The following is a 27,540-nucleotide window of genomic DNA, read 5'->3' on the forward strand; positions in this document are numbered from 1 at the left end:
CCTGACATGAGGTATGACCTAGGGCCCCAAAGTGATGGGCTCTGCAGTCTATGCCCTGATTTTCTGACTAGGGACTTACACTTCAAGTGATTTAATGGAAACAAATAGGTTGAATAAATAAAGCCAAGTAATTGAGAGTGCTGCTTAGTTAAGGGAACTTACTTAAAAAGTAGTTCCTCCTTCATCTATCAGTTAACAGCCAAATTTCCTGTTGTTTCTCTTCTCTCCCTCGTAGAGGCTGATGTCATCACAGCCATGTAGCAGAACAATTTCCCACAGCAATGGAAGTTCTATGACAGCATTGGGGTTACAAAAGCAGGTAAGGAAATTTGTTATCAGTACTTACTATCAGAAATTACAAAGAAAATTAATCTTAAACTTTCTGGGAAAGGAGATGTTCAGTGAAACTAGAAATTTTTCTTAATTTATTCCACAAAGAAAGTCTGTTTCCTGCCTACCAGAGAGAGAATGCCCTACAACTTCAAGTTACCAGAAAAATAGTACTGGTCTAAGAGACAGATAGTCCTACTTAAGAATCTGTGCCAAAATGGCGACTATCTTCATATTGGATAGGCTGGCGAATGGGCTATTTTTCAAGACCAGACCTGTCCCGAGAAAGTTTTAAAATTTCCTACTTTCTTTGTCTTAGGTGAAATCTCCTAAGCAGGGGTCCCCCGTCACCCCCCATCGCCCTGTTATAATGGAAGCAGGATGTATTAGTTTCCTATGGCTTCTATAACAAATTACCACAAGCTGAGGGAGAGGGAGGGGTGCTTTAAACAACAGAAATGTGTTGTGTCACAGCTGTGGAGGCCAGAAGTCCCAAATCAAGGTGTCAGGAGGGTTGACTTGAAAGTCACAGCTGAACTGTGCTAACTGGGAAGGGCAGCTGCTGTGATGAAGAGGAATGCTCATCAGAAGGAAGGGAACCGAGGCGTCGGAGCAGTGTCAAACATCAAGACGAACACAGTGGGGAGGAAGGTGCTGGGTTCAATTTGAACGCGCTGACTTGTGACGGAACCAGTGAGACGCCCAAGCATGATGTCCCTTGTCCGTGAAATGTGTCAGCAGGCGTATCATTTTTCCACTTTGGCAAGAACACTTTCCGTGGAGTGTGGGGGTAAGGGGACTAGCAGAGGGAGTTGAGGAGTGAATGGGAATTGAGGGAAGTTGAAGTCGGGCAGGTCAGAAGCAGGAGAACTAGCGTCTGTTTGGGAACATTCTCAGCTCTGAGGACAGGTAGCCTTTCAGGACCAGAGGCAATGCCCTAAAGCAGTACTTCTCAAAGGCTGGTACCAGACGGGCAGCAGACAGGGTCTGGGAACTTTACCAGAGAAGTGAAATTTGAGGACCACCCCCCCCAGCCCTAATGGGTCCCAAACTCTATGTTTGTGGTTAGGAAGCCCTCCAGGTGGTCCTGATGCCCGCTAAGGTCTGAGAACTACATGTCCGAAGCATGGGGGAACAAGTATGACAGAGCCGGTCGTACCTTGTGTCTCAGGGAGGCATCTGCACATGGTGTTAACACGCTTACACCAGCTGGGCTTGCTTGGAAACAGAGTCTGGTTTGGAGTGGGAGGGTGAGTCAGCATCTTGGGCCCAAGGGCACACATCTTTGTAAAGCGAGCCCATGAGAAAAAGAGCTGGTTCCCTCTCAGGGCAGGATCCCTGCTGCTTAAGGATGAACTACACCTGTTCCGGTCTTTCAAGCAAATCAACCATCTGACATCTTTCCACTCCTCTGAGCAATAGCAGAGGAAGCAGCTCTCTCGAAGGATGGGGCTGGGGCTCCGCTGGAGCTGTCCCAGAGTGGCATTTCTTGCGATACTTGCAGAGCCCCTGGGAGATGTTAACCAGAAACTCAATTTGCTCTTTGACTTCAGTCTTTACGGTTGAAAACCTTTCTGAAGTGGATCTCTGTCTTTTTGTCACTGTAGAGACGAAAGCAATATCTAAAATAGCCAAGTTGTGAAAGATTTATTATCTTTACAATGCAGAGTGGGTTTAAGATGAGCTCTCCGACAGTATCGCTCTTACTCTCTTGCATTCTGATCTGTTTCCTTGAAAGGAGAGATTGGGTTGCATGGAGTTGCTGCTGACTGCTGGGATTTGCGTGTGGCACCACACCCCACGTTATCCATGGCACACTCTGTTACCTGTGTCTGCGTCTGATTTCCCCTTAACAGCTGTACATGCAAGTCATCTGCCCTGTGGGCAAATAACAGGAAGTATGGCACCGTGTAAACACAATGAAGACAGTGCTGGGTAGTTCATGGGTTTACCTCTAAAACCTAGAACTGTAAGAGGACCCGATAAACATTGTTGAACATGGTTATTATAATTGGATTTGGGATCATCTTGGAATCTATAGGTCTAAAGGTTGCCATTCTGAGCACTAATCCTTGCTCTCTGGGACCATAAATTTAGAAAGAAATCTTACCAATCCTGGTAACTTCTGGAAAAAGCTTTCAGAAAAATTTTGCAGAAATCCTTGAAATGGCCTTTTTATGTACTTTTCTCTATCAAAACGGAGAGTGTCAGTGATAGGATTGGATTGGTCCAATTCTTCCCCCACCCCCTTAGAATGCATCCAGTCTTTCCATGTTGCTCTACAGTGCCCCCCACTAGAGGGATCAGAGTATATGTCCCCCATTCACTGGTGTCGGACTTGGCATATGACTTGCTTTGGCCAATGGAATACATGAGTGGACATGAGCTGAGCAGAGACTTTAAACGTGCTCCTGTAGTTTGGCTTAGCCTCTTGTCTGGCCCTCCACCATGAGGAGAACTGTCCTGGTCCAAGGAAAATGAGAGAAATGTTGAGTGGACTTGATCCCAATCTGTGGCCCAACACAGAGCTGTCCCAGCAGCGCTACAGACCTGGGAGGAAGAAAAAGAAATGCTTCTGATATGCCACAGAGATTTTGGAGTCATTGTTAGATAACAGTCTCACAGCAGAAGCCCAACTAATAACAAGCCCTTCAGGTAGATCCTAGCAAACAGATGTTTTCCTGCATTTTTTTTTTTTTAACTTTTGGGATGCTGAGGATGACAAAGAAGAGGCTAGAGAGGTCAAAATTCTGAACATTGGTGTTCAATCCTGACGCTCAAATCAAGCCAGCAAAGACTAAACAAAGTACTGAGCAGGGCTCAGCTGGGTAGCATGAAAGAGATCTTATTCTAGCAGTCTCTGTGTTTTGGAGATTGGAAGTTCCAGAGAGTAGCTCCCTGAAGAAGCAGCAGGAAGAAGAGACCTCGTTTTTTAGGACTTTTTGGCGAAGGTGAGCCCAGCAGCTACCTCCTGGCAGCAGGGAGGATCGTTGGCATCTCAAAAAGCCCCTACAGAAAGGGCTCCGAGAGCTCAGGGAGCGGCCCTGCCATCTTCAGGGCAGATGAGCTGCCATCAGCAATTTGGGGGATGAGGGGGGGCCCTTTGTTCCAGGAATTCCAGTAAAGTCCCAACCCCATCCTTTGAGCCAGGGTTGTTGAGTGGGACTCCCCCAGAATATGTGATCCAAGAGTGAGAAGGGGAGGTTTTCGGTGGCAGGTGGAATAGCACTCCAGAAGGGTCTGTATCCTAATCCTGAGAAACCAGGAACAGGCCTCATGGCATGGGGGAATTAAAGCCAGGCAGGCAAACAAATAGACCAGAGCAGATGAAACCTGGTTCCTTCACTTCCTCGTTGGGTAACCCTAGGAGAGTTACTTAACCTCTCTGTGCCTCAGTAAAAAGAGGATGATACCTATCTATCTGATCAAGTTTTTATGAGGATTGATGTTAATACATATGACCAAGCATTGTGGCTGGCCTACGATTAAGACTCAAATGTGATCAGGTGCTATTAGGACTAACACTACTAGGCAGTATGTGTAGTGATTTGTAACCCTTGGGTCTAGAGCCACAATATGTGGGGCCCAAGTTGGCTCTGTCACCTAGAACTTCTCTGCTTGGGCAAGTTATTTAACATCTACCAGGCTCAGTTTTTTCGTGTGTAAGATGATGACGTTAAAGTTACCTCCCTCACAGAGTTGTGATGAGGCATTAATCAGTTAATATACTGAAAGTCCTAGAACAATGCTGGCAGATCCAATAAATATTTTCTGTCAACATCAGCGTTTGCAGCCCTCCAGGGTCCCCATTGCTCTGGATGGTGAATAACGAAACCACCACCACCATCCAGTCCGTGGCTCCTCATGGGACCATGAAGACCTTTTAGGCTGAACCATGGCCAACCATACTGTGGGAATCACTGGAACAACACTGCGTCTCCTCCTGTGGGAAGCCAAGTCATGGTAGCCTCTGGGGGAGATGCACATGTGATATATAAAAAGAAAGGAAAGTGGAAAACGAAGTTGTCAGAAACACACAATCAGGAAAGACTCGTACATGGGACACAGAGAACCTGCATGCCTCTCTTTTTTCCCTACTCTGCGATCACATAGCCTTGGATTTGCCTTGGAGTCAGTGTTTTTACACTTTGTAACATGGTCGGAACATTAGGTTAAGGAACCTTGTCATTTTCCTATTCCAAGCTGTCCACTCAATAATACCAAGAATTCCCACTTTGGGAGATAATGACAAGAAGTAAGACAACCCACTAGTAAACAAGCAAATCATTTCATGGCAACAGCTGCTTTAATCAAAACATTCTGGTTCTCCCTCATCTGAACCCACAAGGAACGAACCAATCCGATTGGAAAAAAATATTTGTTTTATCTTTGCCACATTTATTTACTCTTAGGGACTATTTAACTTGATCGGGCAGAAAAGCCGGAAAGAATGGAACCATTCGAGCCACCAAGCTGCTGTGTCTCTCTGGCCTCCGACGGAACCGGCTGGAGGGTCAGCCGCACCTGCCTGTTCCCCAGTCGCATATAGAAGCCCTTTGCCCTCGTCCTCATGCCGGAGAATCGCGCTGTTCGTGCACCCAGTTTTGGGGGTGGAGGTGCAGAATGGAAATTAGAGAAAAGAAGTCAGCCACTTCACAGTTCTGCCCAGCTGTGTAAGCGATTTCAAAATACGAAATAGTCTTTCCACGACATATTTTGACAACAGCCTGTGTGTAAGGCATGGTGATGGTGTTACAGGGAGGCCAGGATAAATTAGATGCGGATTCGATCCCAAGGAGCGCCAAAGTTCACACCAAGAATGCACGAATACCTGTGAGGAGTGGAAAGCTCCGGGCGTGTCCTAGGTTAGAGCCAGGATCTCACAAGGACGCTTGCCTCCTGTGATACTGTCAAAGTGTACACCTGGTACAGCTCTCCTGGGACCTTGAGAAATGATTATCTTCTGTCTGCCAATGAGACAAGCCCTGTGGGGGCCTAGCGAGCTTCAGGTTGGGAGCTGGTCAACAGAAAAGGCCGCCACACAACGAGAGGCTTAGAACTTTCGGCCCTGCTCCCCCACTGCCCGGGAAGGCACGGGGGCAGAAGATGGACGTCGGTCCCCAGTGACCAGTGATTGAATCAGCCATGCGGACAGAATAAAACCTCCACGGAAACCCTGGACCGTGGTGTTGGACGAGCTTCCGGGGTGGGGAGCACATCTCCATGCCGGAAGGGGGGCATGCCCCTTCACCCCAGAGGCTCCCACTCTTGGGATCATTTCACTTCTCACCCTCTGTGCCTCTCGCTGTTGGTTCGTATTTTTTATAATAATCTAGAATAGTAAGTGGAGCCCTTTCTCAAGTTCTATGAATTGTTCTAGTAAATTATTGAACCCAGGTGGGGAGCATCGTGGGGACCCCCCCCCCCCGCAATCTGTCACCCATTAGGCAGAAGTGCTGGTCACCTGGAGGCCCCACTTGCTGCTGGCATCTGAAGTGGAGGCAGTCCTGTGAGACTGAGCCCCTTAACTTGTAGGATCTCATGCTAACTAAGTCCAGGTATAGATAGTATTAGAATTGAATTGAGCTGCGGACACCCAGTTGGTATTGGAGAATGGGTTCGTGTTGGGAAAAACCTTATATTCGGTGTCAGAAGTGGAGCCAGAAAATGCCACGCAGCCTCACAAAGTTGTTCCAACTTGAGGTAAGAGGAATGAAACTTTATGTCCCATATCAGCTAGCCACTGGCTATGGGCTGCCCGGAGGGAGACTAACCTCCCTAATATTTCTGGGCAAGGTGGCTCCCATGGGTCAAGGGCAACCGTGCAGGGAAGGGTACAGCAGTAAGCCTGTAGCAGCCAATCTTTGCCGAAGTCATGGGCTGGATAGACCTGCCGGGGAAAGGGGTTCTGGACAGGATACACAGCACTGATTGCAAAGTTGCATTCCAAGGAAGATAGGAAACTGTTGGCCGAAGTTCCCAGGAGATGGGAATTGATCCACTGACATCAGGAGGCTGTCGTTCAGACAGTAGTTCTCCCCCGCCTCCCCAAATAAAAGAGATTCCTTGAAACAATCATCGTAGGAGCTCCTGCCTGAAGATTCCAGTAAGACATAGGTGATTGTATTAGCCAGGATTCTCCAGAGAAACCATACCAACAGAAGATATATATATATGTGTGTGTGTGTGTGTATGTATATATATATACTCATACACGTTGATAGGATTATGGAGGCTGGGAAGTCTCATCCTCTGCTGTCTATAAGCTGGAGAACTAGGAAAGCCAATGGTTTAATTCAGTCCAAGTCCAAAGGCCTAAGGAAAGGTGTTGGGATATGTGATGGTTCTAAGTGCCAGGATGAGTTGAGAATGAAGAGTGTGATGCCCAAGGGTGGACGATAGACATCCTAGCGGAGGCAGAGAACAATTTCTTCCTTCCTCTGCTTTTTGGTTCTATTTGGGCCCTCAACGGATTAGACAATGCCCAACCACATGGGAGAGGAGGACAGTGGTCCTTCACTTGGTCTACTCATACTCATCTCTTTGGGAAATACCCTCACAGACACACCAAGGAAGAATGTTTTCTCCAGTATCTGGGTGTTTCTCTGCCCAGTCACATCGATATCTAAGATCAGCCATCACAGTGATGCAATGGAAAAGTACTTAGGGCAGAATTGACATGGTGGCTACCTGGGAGTATCTGAGGGAGAACATCTGGAGGGCTTCTAGGATGAAAAATACAGCCCAAAATGAAATTTAAAATGAAGTTTTGGTTTGGGGGTGAGACTACCATCTTTATAGGAAACTAAGACAAAAACAAAAACATAACCGTTTATTGAGCACCTACTCTTTGTCAGGTGCTATGACTTTTGGGCTCAAGCTTTACAATATATGAAGAAATAAATGGTATTGTATTATTTATAAATTGTATTATCACCATCACACGTACCATCTTATTTACCTCCCCACGACCTTCTTACGTGGGAGAATTATCCCTACATCAGAAACAAAGACACTGAGACTCAGAGAGTTAAATAAAGTGCTTATGGCCACTCAGCAAAGAAGCGGGGTTTGGACTCCTGGAGTTAGTTATTCAGAGAAGGACAAAGAAGACATCGAATTCTCACCACCCCTCTGTCCTGTTCCAACAGGAGTGAGTGGAAACATGCCACTTTCTTTCATCAAGATCAGATTATGGCTTCCAAAAGCACAAGACACAAGAGACACTCCCGTGCAGAGTGAACAGCCCCCATCTGGGGCACCGCTGTTAGTCACAGTGGTGTGTCCTCTCCTCAGCAGCTGTCCAGGAAAGTCACATAACATGCACTCAAGAGAGAGCCCCTGAAAGAAGGGGTGAGATGGGGGGTATGGAGTCATTTTAGGGGGAAGTAGGAGGACTACCAGGGCACCTGTCAGCACAGGGAAAGGAGATCCATCAGGAAGGGGGATTTTTTTTTTTTAAAGATTTTATTTATTTATCAGAGAGAGAGAGGGGGAGAGAGCGAGCACAGACAGACAGAATGACAGGCAGAGGCAGAGGGAGAAGCAGGCTCCCCGCCGAGCAAGGAGCCCGATGTGGGACTTGATCCCAGCACGCTGGGATCATGACCTGAGCCGAAGGCAGCTGCTTAACCAACTGAGCCACCCAGGCGTCCTAGGAAGGGGGATTTTAGGGATGTATCTAGAGCATGGCTCCTGGAAATAAAATGAATCATACCTAGAAATCTTTCTGGAGCTTCTCTGACAGAATGGAGCCCATTCAGGCGTTGGGACAGCTTTGCTGGAGAGTGTTTTCACCATTGTGTCTCTGTGCATAAGCCTGGTGTAGGTACACGGTGTTTGCAAGATTGCCTGCCTGCCCTCTCTCTCCTCTCTGCCAGATAGGAGCTGCCTGCTCAACTACAACCTCCTCACCTCAAATCAATTCTGCAAGCATTTAGGGAACATCTTTTCTCTGCTGGGCCCCGTGCTAGGAACTAGGGAGCAGTAAACAACAGTAAACGGCAGTTGTTTATCAACACCCTTCTTAGAATGTCCACCTCAAGCGAGTCCCTTGGTTCTCTATATTTTAGCTTCCTCATCAGTGAAATGTGATAATAACAGGACCTACCTTGAATAATAGGCTCTACCTGTAACTGTGAAGTCTAGATGGAGTTCCTGTATCAGGGGCACCTGGCTGGCTCAGTTGGTGGAGCGTGTAACTCTTGATCTCAGGGTTATGGGTTTGAGCCCCGTGTTAGGTGTAGACATGAGATTAAAAAAAATCTTTAAAAAATTTTAAAAAATCGATTAATACAGCAAAACCCTTAGGTACTTTATATATTAACAGGTATTCTTCTGATAAACATTAGCCCATATTCTTATTACTACTATTCTGCTATTACTGATACTACTAGTACAGTTACTACAGTGAATAAGACAGGTAAGATAAGGTCTTTGGTTTATGGAATATAAGACTAGTGGGGAAAACAAGCAATTACAATGAAGTGGTGGGTGTTCACTTACCCAGAAGCTGAGATGCCCTGGGAACATTCAGAGGGGGCCCCAGGCTTGGGTGGTTACCGAAGGCTTCCCAAAGGAAACAATGACTTAGCTGAGACCTGAAGAATGAAGAGGCCAGTGAAATGACAGATAAGAAAAGGTCCTTGCGATGGGAAGAATGTAGGAGTGGTATTTTTTTTAATCTGTTTATTTTTACTTCTTAAAATTGAGATATAATTGACATATAACATTGTGTAATTTTAGGATAAACCACAGATTGATTTCATACATTTATATATTGCAACATGATTGCCACTCGTGTCCTGTAATATTCTTTCTTTTTTGTGGTTATAGCAATCAAGATCTATTAAGAGTGCTATTTTTTAAAAAAAGATTTTATTTATTTATTTAACACACAGAGATCACAAGTAGGCAGAGAGGCAGGCAGAGAGAGGAGGGGGAGGCAGGCTCCCTGCTGAGCAGAGAACCCAATGCAGGGGCTCCATCCTAGGACCCTGGGATCATGACTTGAGCCAAAGGCAGAGGCTTTAACCCCTGAGCCACCCAGGCACCCAAGAGTGCTATTTTTAATCTGTTTTTGTACTAAAGGTAAATCAGTATCTTTTCTTATCTGTAATTTCACTGATCCTGAACTATTCTCTTTCTTGAATCACTTGAATTAAAGTGGGGGTTGAGGATATGTGTTAAGACCTTTAAGTAGTAGGGATTTTAAAAAAATCACTCTTAACCTTTCTTATTTGTCTTTCTAGGGTGAGCACTGTACCGGTTCCAGAATGTGGGTTCGAGGAAAGGAAGGTTATTCAATGATGGAATCTTCCAGGTACATTGACTTCTTAGACTGAATAATGTCCAAATTTCAGCATTTCCTCCCTTTTTGTTCCTCTCCAAGTTAGTTATTCTTCAGTTTTACCTTTTTAAGAGTCAGGGTTATTAGGGAATAATTTACATAAAATAAAATTTACACCTTTAGAGTGTGTTGTTCAATAAATTTTGTCAGTTGTATACAGTCATGTAATTGCTGCCTTGTTCAAGATGTAAAATCTTTCTACCAAATTCAAAAGTCTCCCCATGCTCTTTGTGGTCAGTCTCCTCATCCATTACCATTTCCTGGCAACATCTAATCTGTTTTCCAAAAAGTCATGTAAATGGAATCTTATAATATCTAGCCTTTTGTGCCTGGCTTCTCATACTTAACATACCGCTCTTGAGACTAATTCAAATTGTTGCATGTGTTGGTAGTTTGCTCTTTTTTCAAAACTTTTTTAAATTGCTGAATATTATTTTACGGTCTGGATGTAGTACAATTTTTAACTTATTTACCTGTTGCTGAGCATTTGGGTTGTTTCCAGTCTATAGCTATTATGACCAAGATTGTTATGAACATTCATGTACGGGCCTTTGTGTGGACATATGAAATCATTTCTCTTGCATAAATACCTGGGGGTAATATTGTTGTTAAACAGAAGCAGTGTATGTTTGATTTTATAAGAAACTACTAAGCTATTTTCAAGTGGTTTTGCCATTTCCCCTTCTCACCAGCAATCTGAGAGTCTGAGTTGCTTCGTATGCCGGCCAGTGTTTGGTAATGTCAATCTTTTAAATTTTAGACATTCTAGTGGGTGCACAATGGCATTTTATCATGTTTTAATTTAGATTTCTCTAAATTCAAATTAGCATCTTTTAATAACTAATTTGTTGTTTATATATATATATATTCTGTGATGAAAGTGTCTATTTAAATAGTTTGATCATATTTTAGTTGGATTTTTATATTTTCTTCTTGAGTTGTAAAGGTTCTTTATGAGTATTCTTGTATCTAGAATGTCTACTATCAGATACAGAATTTTCTAATAGTTTCCCTAGTCTGTGGTTTAAAAAATTTTTCCTTTTCCTTTTTTAAAAGGTCTTATTTATTTATTTGAAAGAGAGAGAAAGTGAGCGAGAGAGCGCATGAGCCCATGCAGGGGAAGCAGATGCCCCCACTGAGCAGGGAGCCAGATGTGGGGCCCTGTCCCAAAATCCCTGAGTGGAAGGCAAATGCATAACTGACTGAGCCACCCAGGCATCCCTAAAAATTTTCTTAACATTGTCTTTTTAAAGCAGCTTTATTGAGAAATACTCACATTATCTTTTGAAGAGCAGAAATTTTTGACTTTGATGAAGTCCTAGTGTATCAATTTTCTTTCTTTCTTTTTTTTTTTTTACCTTTTGTGATATTTGTGTCCTATCTAAGAAAACTTTGCCTGACCCAAGGTAACAAGAGTTTCTCCAGTATTTTCTCAGAAGCTTTATAATTTTGTCTCTTTCATTTAGGTCTATGATCCATTTAAAATTAAGGTGTGTGTATGGTTTGAAGTAAGGGCCAGGGTTCATTTTTCTGGTGTACGGATGTCCCAATTGTTCCTGCACCATTGAAAAATGATCCTTTCTTCATCAAATTACTTGTTCAAAATCTGTTGACTATATTTTGGTGGATCTATTTCTGGACTCTAGTCTGTTTCCCTGATCTGTATCACCATCTTTAGGTCGGTACTACTCTGTCTTGATTACTATAGCTTTAGAATAAATCTTCAAGGGGCTCCCGGGTGGCTCAGTCAATTAAGTCTCTGCCTTGAGCTCAAGTCATGATCCCGGGGCCCAGGATTAAGCCTCGCATTGAGCTCTGTGCTCAGCAGAGAGCCTGCTTCTGAGTGTCCCTCTGCTGCTCCCCCTGCTTGTGCGTTCTCTCTCTCTTTCTCAAACAAATAAATGAAATCTTAAAAAAAAGAAAAGAAAAGAAAAGAAAATGAAATCATCAAATCAGAGTGAATCTTCTACCTTTGTTATTCTTTCTCAAAAATGATTTCTAGGTCCTTTGCATTTCCTATAGAATCAGTTTGTTGATTTCTACAACACAACCGAAAAGGTTGTTGAGGTTTTGTTTAGGATTGTGTTGTAGCTATAGATTAATTTAGGGAGAATGACAGCTTCACAGTATCAACCCTTCCCATCCATGAGCATGGCCTCTTTTTTCATTCACTTAGTTTTCCTTAACTTTTTTCAGCATTAAAAATTTTCTTTTTTGGGATGCCTGGGTGGCTCAGTCATTAAGCATCCACCTTCGTCTCAGGCCATGATCTCAGGGTCTCAGGATCCAGTCCTACACTGGGCTCCTTGCTCGGCAGGGAACCTGCTTCTTCCTCTGCCTGCTGTTCTCCCTGCTTGTGCTCGCTCTCTTGTTCTCTCTCTCTCTCTGACAAATAAATAAATAAAATCTTAAAAAAAAATTTTTTTCTTTTTCATGTACCACTCTTGCACATATTTGATTACATTTATCTCTAACTATTCCATGCTTTTAAACCATTTTTAAAAACCTTTTTAACATTTTCTATTTCCAATAGTTTGTTGCTAATGCATAGAAAAATGATTTATTTTTGTACTGACCTTGTATCCTGAAACCTAGCTAAACTCACATATTTATTGTAGTAACAATTTGTACTTTTGATCCCTTAGAATTTTCTATGTAGATGATTATGCTGTTTGTAACTGAAGACATTTTTACTTCTTCCTTTACAATCTATATACTTTTATTTATTTTCTTGTCCTAATGCACAGGCCAGCATCTCCATCACAATAGTGAAAAGAAGTTGTAAGAATGGACATTCTCGTATTGTTCCCAATCTTAGGGGGAAAGCATTTAATCTATTACCATTATGAGTGTTGTTAGCTGGGTTTTTCTTTTGTAGATAAAGTTTGTCAGATTGAGGAAGTTTCCTTCTAAGTTTGCTGAATTTTTTTTTTGTGATGGATGTATGTTGACTTTTATAAATGCTTTTTTTCATATATTAAAATAACTATATGATTTTACTATGTTAGTCTGTTGTGTTTGTGAATTACTGGCTGATTTTGAGTGTTGAACCAGCCTGAACTTCCTGGAATATATCCAAATGGGTCATTCATATATTATCTTCTTTATATATTCTGATTCAATTTGCTAATATTTTATGATTGTGCTTTTGAGAGATATTAGTCTATAGTTTTCTTTGCCATCTTATCTCTCTTTGATATCTAGAAAGATGCTGGCTTCCTAGAAGGAATTGTGAAATGCCCATGTTTACTTATTAAGAAAATTTTTTGAAGAATAGGTATTATCTCTTAGCATTTGGTAAAATTTACCAGTGAAGCTTTCTGAATCTGTAATCAATTTCTTAAATAGAGATAGGACTATACAAATTATGCATTTTTTAAGCAGGATTTAATGTTTTATTCTGTTGTAGCAACTATCTTTGTGTGAGACATTGTCATAACTGTCTTCTGATTTCCCAGCTGTTATCAGTGATATTTATTTATTCACACCATCTTTATTTATTATATCATCATCATTATCCCATCTTTATTTGTGCCTATTAAATGACCAGAATCAACAGACTACAATAGAACTAATCTGCTTGATAATGAGTGTGGGGCAGGGGAAACTAGGTGCTAGTGGCACAACAGAAAGCATGGTAGACTTTGGGCTACTAAGACTATGTCATGAAAGACAAGGATTTATCTGATGACATTGTGAGACAAATTTGCCTCTTTTAAGTATTGGTTTTAAAAATGGGAGGGAAGGGGCACCTGGGTGGCTCAGTGGGTTAAGCCTCTGCCTTCAACTCAGGTCATGGTCTCAGGGTCCCAGGATCAAGTCCCACGTTGGGCTCTCTGCTCAGCAGGGAGCCTCTTCCCCCACCCCACCCCACCTGTCCCCACCTCCCCGCCTGCCCCCGCCTGCCTCTCTGCCTACTTGTGATCTCTCTCTGTGTTAAATAAATTTTTAAAAAATGGGAGGGGGGCGCCTGGGTGGCTCAGTGGGTGAAGCCGCTGCCTTCGGCTCAGGTCATGATCTCAGGGTCCTGGGATCGAGGCCCGCATCGGGCTCTCTGCTCAGCAGGGAGCCTGCTTCCCTCTCTCTCTCTCTCTGCCTGCCTCTCCATCTACTTGTGATTTCTCTCTGTCAAATAAATAAATAAAATCTTAAAAAAAAAAAAAAAAATGGGAGGGAAGAAAAAAGGAGATTTTGAAATAAAAGCCTTCTCAGCAACACTGGAAAAGCCAAAGGGAAAATGACAGGACTTTCCAGCACGATGTTTCCAGAGTTATTTAAAAAAAAAAAAAATTAATTTTATAAGAAATAAGACTTCATTTTTGTGTTTATTTTAGAGTTATTGGCACATACTAAAGTGTAACAATTTCTTCATTGTTACAAACCTGACCTTCCTGGAATATATCCAAATGGGTCATTCATATATTATCTTCTTTATATATTCTGATAGCTTTATATATTTATATTTTCCAAAACAAAGGAAACTAACCTTCCCCCTTGACTCTTTATCACTTGCTTTTGTTCAAATACTGTAAATAACCTTTGAAAAGATTACAGACACATTTGTTGGAATAGCACTTTAAATGATTTGAAGGACCTATTTAAAAAGTAACTTACCCTCCAAGCTCCTTTTCCATTTAAAGTGTTTTCTTTGTTCATATTAAACCCTATACTGTTTTCCTAAGGACGGTTTGTTTATAAGTACAGAACAACCTATTTAATCTACTGTGGCTTTATTTATTCACATGCACACTGGCATTTTTTTTTTAACCACTAAGTGTTTTAAGAATAAAATCGGGTATAGGCTATAATATATTGGTGAAGAGAGATTTAAGCCATCATATACAGGGGAATCGAAGATTTTACATTGGTTTCCATTATCTGGGGCATGACCGTTGTGATTTGAATGTGCTAGGTGAGCACCCTGGCCTTTCAATGTGGAACCTATATGGAGGTTGTCCTGTGGCTCCCGGTGGTGGTGACTATTTGTGTTATTCCGGGTTGCCACATGCCTTAGGTTAAAGTTAGTCTCATCCGTGACTGCCAATTCCTGGACTGGTTCACTGGGGGCTGGTGCTTCTCAGAATTCCATGACTAAGCCAGAAGCTGTGTTTGTTATTTACTAACAGGTATTTCTTCGGACTGCTCCACTTACCACATCATCATTCCAGGCCCTGACCTTTGTGAACTTCTCTGGAAAATCAAACATACCTAAGCCGCCCAGGCTTGGGTCTAATGACACCTGACAGTTGCTCTTCGGGAGGTCGTGGAACAGGGCTTGGAGGGTGATTTGAATGAGAAGGAAACCTAATGGTCATGGAATCCACATCCTGGGAAAACAAGAATCCAGAGAAGTTAAGGGACTTGATCCAGATCCCCTCTCCTGTGATGCCTTTCTGGACTTTCCAAGGCGGTTTGGAGTGGTGCTTCCTTCCCAGCTGTTTGCAAAACCAGTGTGTGCTTTTCTCCATGACTTTTAACCCTTTGTTAGAATGAATGATCAGCAGCGTCTCTCTCACTAAATGGAGACACTCTTGAGAGTGGGCTGAATTATATTAGTCCCAAGGCCTGGAACATTTAAGTCCTCATGAATGTTTCATTAGTGGGTGAGTCCCTCACGTGCTGTCTACTGAGTACAATAGTTGTGACTTCAGACTCCAGGAGATTAAGGAGAAGTTCTAAAACAGCTAAGTTCCCCTTGGTAGCAGACCAGAGGCAAAAGGCAAAACTACAGTTTAGGGTGAGAAGCACATCTAGGTGGGGAAGATGAGGATTCCAGGCACCCAGGCCAGAAAGAAGGGAGTAGAAGCATTTCAGTTTCCTTACTTATAGATGCATTCAATTCATTCATTCATTCAATAATTTTATACTACTAGGGGCCAGAAGGTTCTTTAGGCACTGGGAACACAGTAGTGATTTTATATATTTATTTATTTATTTATTATTATTATTTTTTTATTTATTTACTTGAGAGAGAGACAGTGAGAGAGAGCATGAACGAGGAGAAGGTCAGAGAGAGAAGCAGACTCCCCATGGAGCTGGGAGTCCGATGCGGGACTCGATCCCGGGACTCCAGGATCATGACCGGAGCCGAAGGCAGTCGTCCAACCAACTGAGCTACCCAGGCGTCCCCAGTAGTGATTTTATAGACAAAGTCCCTGCTTATATTCCAAGGGGAGAGAGACATGAAACAAATAACAAATAAAAACCATTATCACGTCCGGTAGTAGTAGGTGCTGAAATGAAAAACAAAGCAGGAGAAAGAAATGGTCACGATAAGAAAGGGGAGGCGTCTCTGTGTAAGACCTGAACAAAGTGAGGGAGCGATTCCATGTGAATTTCGGGGAAAGAACATTTCAGAGAGAACAAGTACAAAGGCCCTGGCTTAGGCTTGGTGTGTTTGAGAAACGAAGAAGTCAGAGGATTAGAGCATTGTGAGGGAGAAGAAAGTAGATGAAGAAAATTATTCTGCACTACTGAAATAATGTCCTTTCTGGAACCCATCTTATAATTGATGATTTTTTTTTAAGATTTTATTTATTTGTTAGAAAGAGAGAGAGTGAGCACACCAGCTGGTGGAGCAGCAGAGGGAGAGGAAGAAGCAGGCTCCCTGCTGAGCAGGGACCCCCCCCCCCCGCCCCCAACGTGGAACTCGATCCCAGGACCCCAAGACCATGACCCGAGCTGAAGGCAGATGCTTAACCGACTGAGCCACCCAGGTGTCCCATAATAGATGATCTTCTGACTATATAGACCAGTTGCAATAAAGAGAATCCCTACCATGAGGAAGGCAGACTTTCTCTCTGGAGCAGGATATCCATGGCAGCTATCACCCTTAGGATAGGGTTCTCACCTGAGGTCAAGAGGACCCTCAGGATTCACAGTCAGCCTTCAGATTGTCCATTGATCCCCTGAATCTGTGCTTCCAGAACATTTTTCTGCAGAGAGAGTCTTGGGTGGAGCCTGTATGCAAATAGGCATGCAAAAGAATGAAATGCGTCAGGTATGACAACATGGCCACCCTTGGCTTATTAGACACACCAGAATGTATTTCACTTTCTTGGAGAAATAAGGTCTCTCTGATTGGTCTTGAAATATCCAGTCTTTTGGATCTTTTATTTCCCTGCTTTGGGTAGAGACTTGGGTCTCAAGAAGTAGTTCTTCACCATAAGAGAGACAGCAGTGCAAAGCTGATGACAGATGACAAATAATGTTTAGTGTTGGGAAGCCAACAAGGGATGGTGAGGACTGTGGTAAACAGGAAGGCTATGGTGAATGAGCCTTTAATAGGGGCAGCCACAACCCCGCTTCTGCTGATCACCGCCTTGAGGGAATGGATCTCCCTCAAATCTGGATCACTTTGGGGGTGAAATCTCCAGAATTTTAATTTGATTCATTTAAAAAAAGAATCTTGGCTTACCAATCCTAACAGTCTGAAGGATCAAATATGACCCATTCTTGTCCATAGACTTTACTAGAATTTCTGAGAGATCTCTGACCTTATGCTTAAAGCTATTATCCTAGAATATGATTCCCCTCAACTTCTGTGCATAGAAAGATGAAGGGCATGGCCATCTCCCAAGCTCCTGGGTCCTAGAAGTCTAGGGGAAAGCCATCTTCCTGGCTTTTCCCTCTTGAAGTCCCTGACCCAGAACACTGAAGCCAGCCAGGACACCAGGAAATGTCCTCCGTTATGGGGCTCGAGCAAGCAGGACATTGTAAAAGGGAATTGGTACTGAGAAGCACCAGAAGAGAAGTAAGAGATATTCATCATGTAGATGATGGCTCTCCTTCTCAATTCTCTTCCCATTCCCTACCATGGATTCCTCCCCATCCAACTCATCACACCCCACAAGAGCATCTTTGATTACAAGTTACAGCAACCCAAATCACACAAGGTAGGGCAAAATTAACTCATTAGCTTCGGTATCTGAGAAGGCCAAGGGTGGGGCTGCCCCAGGCATATTGGAGTCAAGTACTCAGGAATCGCTTCCTCTCCCTCAAACCTGAGCCCTGCTTTCCTCTCTGCTGCTTCCATTCTTTGATGGGCTTCCATGCGGCAGAAAAGTTGGCTTCCATGGTCATTACTCCCCATCATCTCAGAAGGGAGGGATCATTCCTTTGGCAGCACTTATATCAAATCCTAAGAAAATAACCTGCTTAGGCTGTGATTCTGGCAAGAAACCCCATGTCCAGGGGAATTAGTTACTTCTGTTGGCTAACCTGTGTCCTCTGCTCTCTAGAGGCGTGGGTTCCAGAACTGCAGGGGTTCGTGAGGGTGGGGGATGTGTGGTGGTGGTTGTGGTGGTGACGGCGACCTGGCCAAGTTTAAAAGGAAGAGATGGTGGCAGTGATCATCCTGTAGCTCCCCAACTCCTAAGACAAGAACTAAAAAAACTCTCTGCAGCTCAGCAAAAGCTCAGTGTAGAGCGTTTGCCAACTCCTGTACCAGAACATCTGCATTGCACACCAAGGACAGCCAGTCTGAGGTTGGCACGCCGAGATGTTCGAGCCTCAGCAATTATCCAATGCGGACAACAGAAGGAACTCTCCAGCTTTGTGAAAATCACCCTCCCTTCCCTCTTCAAGTAGAATGATGGTTCCCCACTGCAGCCAGGCATCTGCCCCACTGAACAGAACAGAGATGAGATAGAGATTTACAGAGCTACAGACAACGAGGTATAGTGATCATATTCTATTGTCACCATGGCCCTATAAGGTAAGTTCCAGTATTTTTTTTAAGATTTTATTTTTTTTGACAGAGACACAGCGAGAGAGGGAACACAAGCAGGGGGAGTGGGAGAAGGAGAAGCAGGTCCCCCGCAGAGCAGGGAGCCCAATGCGATGGTGACAACTCGATCCCAGGACCCTGGGATCATGACTTGAGCTGAAAGCAGATGCTTAATGACTGAACCACCCAGGTGCCCCATAAGTGCCAGTATTATCTCCATAAAATGCTGACTGATTTGCCTAAGTTCACTCATGTAGCAAGTGGTGGCAGAGTGAGGACCCATGCCTGGGCAGTGCAGCTTGAAAGCCACCTGCTAAAGCACTGTCCACCCAGCCACTGGCTCATCCAGTGGCCACATGGAATGGTTACCACATGCTGGGGACTGTTCAAGGTGCTGAGCCATAGCTGGGAACAGTGCAAATCTAAATACTTGTCCTCATGAAACTCACATTCTAGTGCAGGAGAAAGACAGGAAACCAGACCAGTAAATAAGATATAAGCTAGGTTAGATAGTGATCAGCATTAAGGAGAAAACTGGAACAGCGAAGAGAGAGAAAGGTGTGTGGAGGCAGCAGGTCGATTCTGAATAGGGTGGGCAGGCAAGGTCTCACTAAGGTGGCCCTGAATAGAGGTCTGAGGAAGTAAGGGAGCAAACCATGCGGCTGTCTGAAGGAAGAGCGTGCTGGGTCAGGGAGGCAGCACAGAAGGCTTCGAGGAAAGAGCAAGGGCAGTCTGTCTTGGGAACGGCAAGGAGTCCACTGCGTCTTAAGCAGCGATTAAGGAACAGAGCAGGAGGGGACGAGATCAGGGAGGTAAATGGAACCAGATCTTGTAGGATGTTGTGAGTGGCTCCTCGGATTTTGTTATTCACTCTGGGGTGATGTAGCCATTTGGATTGGAGCAGAGGACGGACGTGCCATGGCTTGGTTTAAACAGGATGATTCTCACTACTCTGTCAGGAAGACTGACAAGGGAGGGACAAGGGTGCCAGCAAGAGGCTGTAGCCACCAGCTGGGCTGAGACTGGTGAGCCAGGCTTGGGCCAGTGTATGCTGAAAATGTGGCAAGGGCTTCAGTTCTGGGTTCATTGGGACATCAGAGCTGAAGGACTGGCCAACACGTGGGATGTGGGCTGTGGGGAAAGAGCAGTCAAGGATCACTTGAAGGCTTTTAGCCAGAGCAACTGAAGTCTAAAAATGACATTTCTCAGAGATGGGGGGAAATGAAGGAAGAATTGCTTTTGTTTTTGTCTTAAAGGGGGGAGGGTTGTTTTAAGAAATCATCAGGTCTCAGTTTGGGACACGTTAGACTGGGGATGTCTATTAGATACCTGGAAGGCAATGCTGAGTGGCCGGTCTGGGAGCTCAGGAGAGAGAGCCATCGGGACTGGGGTCCTAAGCTCTACAAACTATACTCTGCTCCCTTCGAGTCATTGAAGACACTGATCCATATGTAGCTTTGGAAAATGATAACTGTATCAGAAATACTGGAAAAGGGGGCATCTAGGTGGCTCAGTTGGTGAGGCTTCTGCCTTTGGCTCAGGTCATAATCCCCCGAGTCCTGAGATGGAGCCCCACATCCGACTCCCTGCTCAGCAGGGAGCCTATTTCTCTCTCTCCTGCTCCCCCTGCTTGTGCTGTCAAATAAATAAAATCTTAAAAAAAAAAAATACCGGAAAAGCATTAGGAAATCCAAATTTAAAAGTTCGCCCATATCCTGCCACCCTAAAAACAGCTGCTTTCATTTCTCCACATTTCCTTCTGCTTTTACCCACAGGCCTACATAATCGTAGGAAGTTGTAAGCATAGCATAGATACAATTTCATATTCTACTTTTTCTCACTTAAACATGATCCCATAAATATTTTCCTAAGAGGCTTCCCTATGTGTTTATCGGGGATTAGAAAGGCCAACAAAATGCTGGACGTGGCTGGAGACATTTCAGAAACAAAAGTCAAAATCTTACTTTGCTACACAGTTTGGGGCCCCTATACCTGGCATTGTGCTCACTGTAATTTTTGTGGACGATGACTGTCTGTGGAGGTATACTTTGAGCCGGGACCTAAATGATGAGAGCTGGCCACACACCCAATCTGGGGAAGGGCATGCCAGGAAGAGGGAACAGTGTGTGCAAAAGAGGGAATAACGCAGGTTAGGAGGCAACAGGAAAGCCCATTAAGGAGGGTTGCTGGCAGATTCATTTCAACTGACAATTAAGTAGAAATTTATCTTTGTAAAATGTACATCCTTCGTGTGGGATTCTCTAGAAAGGAATAGAAGCCATATGGTATAATTTAGAATACAGTGAACCCTAGTAGATGACTAGTAGTTCTTAAAGATTCCGGGGGGCCACAGTCTATACACAAACTCTACATGGAATCTGATTTGTTCATTCGTTCATCCCAGCCCCTGAGCCAGGACTGGATTCATTTTTTATAGAAAAGGCCGAGGGTCCAAAGACAGTTAAAATGACTTGGGCAGAATCATTCAGCTACTATATAGGGAGTTTTAACTAGGGTTGAATTAGCTCTGCCCTCCACGTGGAAGTCTCTAAAAAAACAAAACATGATTCCATGCATATGATTCTATCGTCGACAAAGCCCTTCGTTAGCTGAGACATGCCCCCTCAGTTCTTGGCTCACCTGCCTACCATTTGCTTAGTTATTTACTCAAAAGCTGGAAAATTGTTGAGAAAATTTCTCCCTGACTCCCGGCCCCGGAAGGCAGGAAGCTGGTTTACGTTCCCTCCTAGGGCCAGCAGGGGGGGCACCAGGCACAGTTTGTGAGCCGCGCCTCCCCCAACGGCTCCTCCCCCTTCCTCGCCCAAGTTCCCCACAGCCCCAGCTACAACTCAAAGTGGCCATTGACCTTTCAAGCTTTTGAGCGCTGATGCAATAGAATAGTATTTCAAAGAAAAATGGTTATCGAAAATTTGGATCCGGTTTTCCCTTGAGTGTTAATGGTTTTCAAAAAGTAGGTCATATTTAAAGTAGGTCACATTTTGAGAAGGGCATGCCGGCCAGGAGCGGAGTTCCAACTGAGGCCAGGTGGCCTCCCAGCGGGTGGGAGGAGGTGAGGGTCTCCGCGCAGGGAAGTGACGGGATCTTCTTTCCGAATTCCCAGCCCCTGGGCGCCAGGGAAATCACCGAGGCAAGAGGTCTCGGGACGGCAGGCACCGAGGCGAGAAATCACCGAGGCAAGAGGTCTCGGGACGGCAGGCACCGAGGCGAGCCGCCCAGCACCCCCGGGGCGCGCAGGTAAGGGCGCCCCCCTCAGCAGCCAGTGCAGGTGAGCGGCGCGGCCAGCCGGAAGGAGACGGTGGAGCGGCGCGGAGAAGCAGGAGCAGGGGAGGGGGAGGAGCCCGGCGGGGCTGGTGCGGGAGCCGGCGAGTGGCAGCGCCTGGGGGAGGAGACTGAGAGCCGCTAGAGCTGCTTAAGGAGGCGCCGCTTTCCACCCGCTCGCCGCCTTCTAGGACCTGGGCAAGGGTGCCGCCTCCGGGCCGCTCCCCCGCGAGCACGAGCGCCTAGAAAGGGGCCTCTCCAACTCCACGACTGTGCTGTAAAGCGAGAGGGGCCGTTGTCAGGGACCACCCACCCCGCGCTCACAAAATGTGCAGCCGGGAGGGGCGCGTCGAGAAGGCGCGGAGAGGGTGGGAGAGGCAGAGCCCCGCGGGGGCGGTGGAGGTCTGGGTCCTCAGACCCCAGCGCACAGCAGGCACGGCGGGGGATAGGGGTGCAGGCTCCGGACGCCGAAGTGGGGACGGCGGTGGCAGGGACGCTCCTCCTGTGCGCCTGCGAGCACTGGAAGCTGTGCGGTGAAGGCGGACGGACTCTCAGGCGGCCACGCCGCCTGGCCCCGCACCGACCGCTCTGAGCCCGCCTTCCCTGCAGCTTGCGCATTAGCGCCGGCGCCTCTTTAAAGCAGAAGCGGGGGCCGCGGTCACGTGAGGTGGATTCCTGGAAAGTTCCTGGAAAGCGGCCTCCGCAGCCGCCGGGCGGGGCGCAAGAAGAGCGCGGACCCCGCAGGGAGGCGGGGAGCAAGGGAGGCGCGCGGGGGCTGGGAAGTAGCGCGCACACCCGTTCTGAGGACAGACGTTTAACTCTTGCCATGTCTTGCCGCCTCCACCGCGGCTCGCGGGCCTTGGGTTTCCCCTGAAGCATGAGCCTCCGCGCCCGCCGCTACCGGCGCTGCGCGGGCCGCGGACAGTGCGCCCCGGAGCCCCGCACGCACCGCCTCGGGATCCCCTGCGCCAGCAGCCGGGGTGCTGGAGGAGTTCGGCCAGGGGCTGGCGGCAGGTACTGGTCCGGGGAGCCCGAAGGCTCTTCCCCAAGGAGGGTCGCCGGGGAGGGCACCGGGGCGCGGCCGCGAGCGCCGGGCGGCCTGGGCTTCCGCAGTTACAAACCGCCGGGGACGCAGTCGGAGCCGCGGCTCTGTCTCGCGGCCGGGCGCTACTGCCTGCGTTCTTAGGCTCCTTCTAGGCGTCGGGAAGTCTCCGGAGTTTCCTCCCCTGCTCCAAACTGCCATCCAAATTAATAATCCTCCTAATAACCTGATCTGCCGCTCCTCCCCGCCCGCCTGCCTCCCGCCCTAGCTCCTTCCTCCTCCCTCTCTTCTTCCCACCCCCTTGGTCGCCGCCGGAGGGAAAGCCAGCAGCTGCCCAGGGTGGGGGATTTCGGAGCTCGGGGGTTCCAGGCGATGATCCCCGGCGCTTTTGTTTGCTCTCTGCGCAGAGAACTCTTGGCTGCCGCAGAGCGCATCCCCAGGCATCTCGCTCCCAAATTAAAAGTCAACAGGGGAAACTCGGGCAGACACCCCTCCTCTCCCGGGCCCCTCCCGGGTCCCCCGCCCCATGTCCGCTCGGGAGGCTGCCTGGTGTGGAGGCGGCGGCCGAGGCCGAGGTAAGGGCTCGGCGATCGTGGTCTTACACGCCCAGCGGCGCTCCCTGCCGCCTGTTCTGCCCCCGCCGGGGTTTCTGTTCCGAGCCCCCGCGAGGGCTGAGCGCTTGGGTCGATTCCTCGACAGCGCCCGCGGCGGCGGCAGCTATAGCAGCCGCCGCCTCCCGGCCCAGAGAGCGGCCGCCACTGCGCGCGGCGGCGCCCCCCACCTCCGCCCCACGCGGGCGCTGGTAAGCTGGTGGAGGGGCAGCGAGGCAGCCTCCGGGCGGGGGTGCGGCAGCTTCCGCACCTTGGCGCCGAGGGTTGGCGGCTCAGGGTGCTTCGTCCCGGAGCCCCTGGGCTGTACAGAGTGTGAGATACAGGAGTGCAAATTTGGGGATGTCTCCTGTTCTTTCCTTTACAGTTTTTCTGCTTGTCCTTGACTAGGGCGTATTTACTACCTTACCCACAGGTGACTCTGCTCTGCTGGTCTGCGATTTCGGCCAGTATCCCTGGGCTGGAGGACACCCTGTTCCCCACCCTCAACCTGTCCCTCCCTACCCTCCCTTCCTCCGCAACTCCTGCGTCTTGGATCCCTGCTCTCTGTCCTTTCTCTACAGCTGGGCCGGGGCAGCCCCTGGATGCTTGGGGTTAAATGGTGCAGGAGCATAGAGGCGGAGGAGTCCCCGGGATTTTCCACGTCTCTTATTTCCCCACCCACACCCCAGCCGCAGGGGTCCAATTTGGACTGACCCAACCCCATACTTTCTTTTTGCAGGCAAACCCTGGGTGACCGCTCCTGCGGGGGACTTTGCCATCCGTCCACTGGAACCTGGGGAGGAAGAACCCCAAGCACCCCATCCTCTCCCCCTACACCATTTCGGATACCCCGCAGACACTGACTTCCAAGAAGGACGCCTGCCCCCTCTGACCCCATCACGGGTGGCCACCTGTCTTTGCCGCGCTGATCCCTCTCCCATGACCCTGCGGTGCCTCGAGCCCTCCGGGAATGGCGCGGAAGGGACGCAGAGCCAGTGGGGGACCGCGGGATCCGCGGAGGAGCCGTCCCCCGAAGCAGCGCGTTTGGCGAAGGCCCTACGGGAGCTCAGTCAAACAGGTAGGGAGCCGATCAGCCTCCACGCGTGTGAGAGGGGTGCTTCCCCAAAGACGCGGTTGCAGGCTTTGCCGGCGGGAAGCGCGGCTTGGAAGCGGGGCCGCGATGGGGGCAAAGAATGGGATGGAACTAGGGCTCCTCGGTTCCCGTTCCCGCTTCGGGTCAGGGGATCCGCGGAGAGGATGCACGCAACGCCCCTGGGTCCTAGGGAATGCGAAAGAAAAGTGGTTCTCGAGGGACTCGGAGGCCTAGGGGAGGGCAGACCTCGAGAAGGGCTTCTTGGAAATAGCCTCATAGGGCTCTGGAACCTTTGTTGTCGCGACCGCTCCGGGGTCGGTGCACGGGCTTGAACCCAGGCGGGAGAAAGTGCCAGGCGCCTCCCTTTCCGCGGGGAGCAAGGGCGGCGAGTGGGCGCTGCGCTGCCCGCCGCTCCAGCTGCATCCGGCTCCCGAGCCGAGCAGCCGCGGCTGCTCGGGATCTTGGCGGCCAAGTTCCAAGGACCGACAGATTGCCGTGCCGGCGGCTGCGGTAGAACTGGGAGGAAAGCGGCCGGCGGAGCCACTGCGCAGAGCGCGGCCTTCAGCGGCCGCTCGCCCAAACAGTTGCTGGTTTCAAGGGCTCGCTCGGGTCTGAAAGAAAAAAAATCTGGGAAACCACGCAAGCTTTCAAAATCTGGATCCTCAGAGCTTCCGTTTGGGGCAAAGTTGAAGTTTTGGTGGCCCTGGGAATAGGGAAAAGTCACCTGCAGTTCCGGTCTTTGAGTGCGACCACCGGCTTTCCCACCGCGAGGGGCCGGGGGATTGCAAGTATCTGAGCAGTTTTCTGGGGGCGGCGGTGGGGAGCACACTGTCAGAATTCGTATGCAGAGTGTCTCGAAGTCCCTGTTGAAAGCCGGGTGGACCCTGGGGTGGCGCAGGCAGATCAAATCGAGAATGCTGGGGAGACCGACGGTTGTGATTTGGATCAGGGCAAAGTCCGAGAAAGAGTTGCAGATTGTAAACTTGAAGTACTAATTATCAGTTGGGGTTTCCCTCATTTCTCAATGCCTGGTAAGGCAGTTTTAATCAAAGCAACAAGCAGAAGCTGTCGTACGGGGTCTGCACTTTGAAAAGACGTAAATAGCCGTGCTTTCCAGAGGCTTTGGACGGAGATGCAGCCCAGAACAGATACGGGGAGAGGGGGCGGTGGACACCAACTTTCCAAAAAGTTCTTTCAGTTTTTACCCTGTCGGAATTACTGGAATCGGGCCTTCCACTTTTGTAAGGGCATGACTTTTATTTCTAACTTCTGATTTATTTCGAAGTTACTTTGATTTCACTTGGATAGTGCTAGAAGCATCCTGCTTTGTCATCATTGCAAATGTTTTGTTTCGTGAGGAGAAAAATGTTTAGAGAATGTAAGGAACAGCTACAGAAAGCTAACTTGTTAAAACCGAAAATGGACTCTCAGTGTGGGTTCATGAGGTAAAATGGACCCGCCTTCTCATTAAATTTCTCCCCCAAATGTTAGTCTCTGGGAAACTTTCCCTCATCCATTTCTACTTAGAGCTAGAGAAACTGTTGCCGAGTATTGACCCTATTTTTAAAAAAATTCCTTGTAATAACTATTTCACCCTCTCTCCTTTTTCTTTTCGAACAAAAACCCCAGGTTGGTACTGGGGAAGTATGACTGTTAATGAAGCCAAAGAGAAATTAAAAGAGGCACCCGAAGGAACTTTCTTGATTAGAGATAGCTCGCATTCAGACTACCTACTAACAATATCTGTTAAGACATCAGCTGGACCAACTAATCTGCGAATTGAATACCAAGATGGGAAATTCAGATTGGACTCTATCATATGTGTCAAGTCCAAGCTTAAACAATTTGACAGTGTGGTTCATCTGATCGACTACTATGTTCAGATGTGCAAGGATAAGCGGACGGGCCCGGAAGCCCCCCGGAACGGCACCGTCCACCTTTACCTGACCAAACCTCTCTACACAGCCGTGCGACCGCTCCAACATCTCTGTAGACTCACCATTAACAAATGTACCGGTACCATCTGGGGACTGCCTTTACCAACGAGACTAAAAGATTACTTGGAAGAGTATAAATTCCAGGTGTAAGTGTTTCTGTCTTTCTAACCTTGCCTCGTCTAGAGTCTCTCCGAATGCAGCTATGTCAAAGAGAACCAAAACTTGAGTGAGTGCTCTGGATAACTCCTTGGGATTCTCCAAACAGCTGAAGTCCATCTAATTTACATGGGTGCCGAGGTAGCTAGGTATTTAAAGTTCCCCCAGAGATTTTCACGGGAGTGATGCTGACCTTCCTAAAGGCTGACCAAGACCCACCCGTTAATCCTTTTCCATTAGAATCTAGTGTCCCGAGTAAAGGCTGAAAGGAACGTTTTCTCAGAAAACCTCACCTTTCTGAGGTTCCTCTTTAGTAGGTCAAAGTTCCACGCCCCAGTAGCAAGGAGAGAAGGGGATGCAGGAGCACGGAAGCAGTGGAAGGAACCCCAGCTGACACAGGCTTAGCTTCAATTTTAGATGCACGGTGGTCAGAGTCTCCGCTAGGCCGTTTTCTCTTTTTGCATTCTTGATGTACCTAGGAGTTTTGTTAAACAGATATGCTTGTTGAGTATTTATCCTTCATTTTATGCAATTAACCGAATCAACCAAAAAAATGACCATGAAATCCTGTATTTGACTTCTTACTACATGTATGAACTCTCTCATGTGAATGAGTACTGTAGTATAATCTGTTTTAAGGGAGCCTTATCTCAGAACTATTTCAAACTGGTGCACTTGGAAAAGACTTGATCTTTTCCTTTAAGGCTAAAGACAAGAATGTCGTGCTCTACAGGTGCAACTCAATCCCTGAAAACAAAACCATGTAGATACGGACATTTGATCCTTTCAAGTAGCCGTGTCCCCCACCTGTTGCCATTGACTTTTTGGAAATGGCTGTAGAAATTTTCCAGTTGTCCTTGAATTGTCTAACCATGGACATCAGCGGTTGTCTCCCTTCTACAATGTAGAATATTTTGACTTAATTCTCTTCCAGATATAGGGGGATACCTGCCTGTTTTTTTCAAAGTGTTTATTTACTGCTGTTACTATTTGATTAGAGTGTATTAAATAAAAAGAAAAACCTTGCCTTTTACAA

The 27,540-nt window shown here is 47.1% G+C and overlaps 1 protein-coding gene across 6 annotated transcripts; it reads left to right on the forward strand.

Annotated features, from left to right (window-relative positions):
* Positions 1–235: 235 nt before the first annotated feature.
* Positions 236–27,540, forward strand: SOCS2 (suppressor of cytokine signaling 2). 6 transcript variants are annotated; one of them, XM_059186524.1, is made up of 4 exons: positions 236–319; positions 9,582–9,652; positions 24,058–24,396; positions 26,041–27,540. In XM_059186524.1, the coding sequence occupies exons 3-4, from the start codon at positions 24,258–24,260 to the stop codon at positions 26,496–26,498; spliced, it is 597 nt and encodes a 198-aa protein (XP_059042507.1). In that variant the 5' UTR covers positions 236–319; positions 9,582–9,652; positions 24,058–24,257; the 3' UTR covers positions 26,499–27,540. The 6 variants fall into 6 exon arrangements, with proteins under 6 accessions (XP_059042507.1, XP_059042509.1, XP_059042506.1 ...); XM_059186526.1 differs by lacking the exons at positions 236–319; positions 9,582–9,652 and adding an exon at positions 21,578–21,662; XM_059186523.1 differs by lacking the exons at positions 236–319; positions 9,582–9,652 and adding an exon at positions 21,581–21,693.

Source organism: Mustela lutreola, chromosome 8 (genome assembly GCF_030435805.1).
Source record: "Mustela lutreola isolate mMusLut2 chromosome 8, mMusLut2.pri, whole genome shotgun sequence".
Classification (NCBI taxonomy): Eukaryota; Metazoa; Chordata; class Mammalia; order Carnivora; family Mustelidae; genus Mustela; species Mustela lutreola.

What these genes read in the sequence shown, in the direction of transcription:
- SOCS2 (XM_059186521.1), top strand. Translation starts at nt 23,255, where the DNA reads ATGTCCGCTCGGGAGGCTGCCTGGTGTGGAGGCGGCGGCCGAGGCCGA. An exon ending in AGGCGGCGGCCGAGGCCGAG is followed by an intron (nt 23,304 to 24,057) that starts GTAAGGGCTCGG and finishes TTCTTTTTGCAG; the next exon opens with GCAAACCCTGGGTGACCGCT. An exon ending in ACGGGAGCTCAGTCAAACAG is followed by an intron (nt 24,397 to 26,040) that starts GTAGGGAGCCGA and finishes CAAAAACCCCAG; the next exon opens with GTTGGTACTGGGGAAGTATG.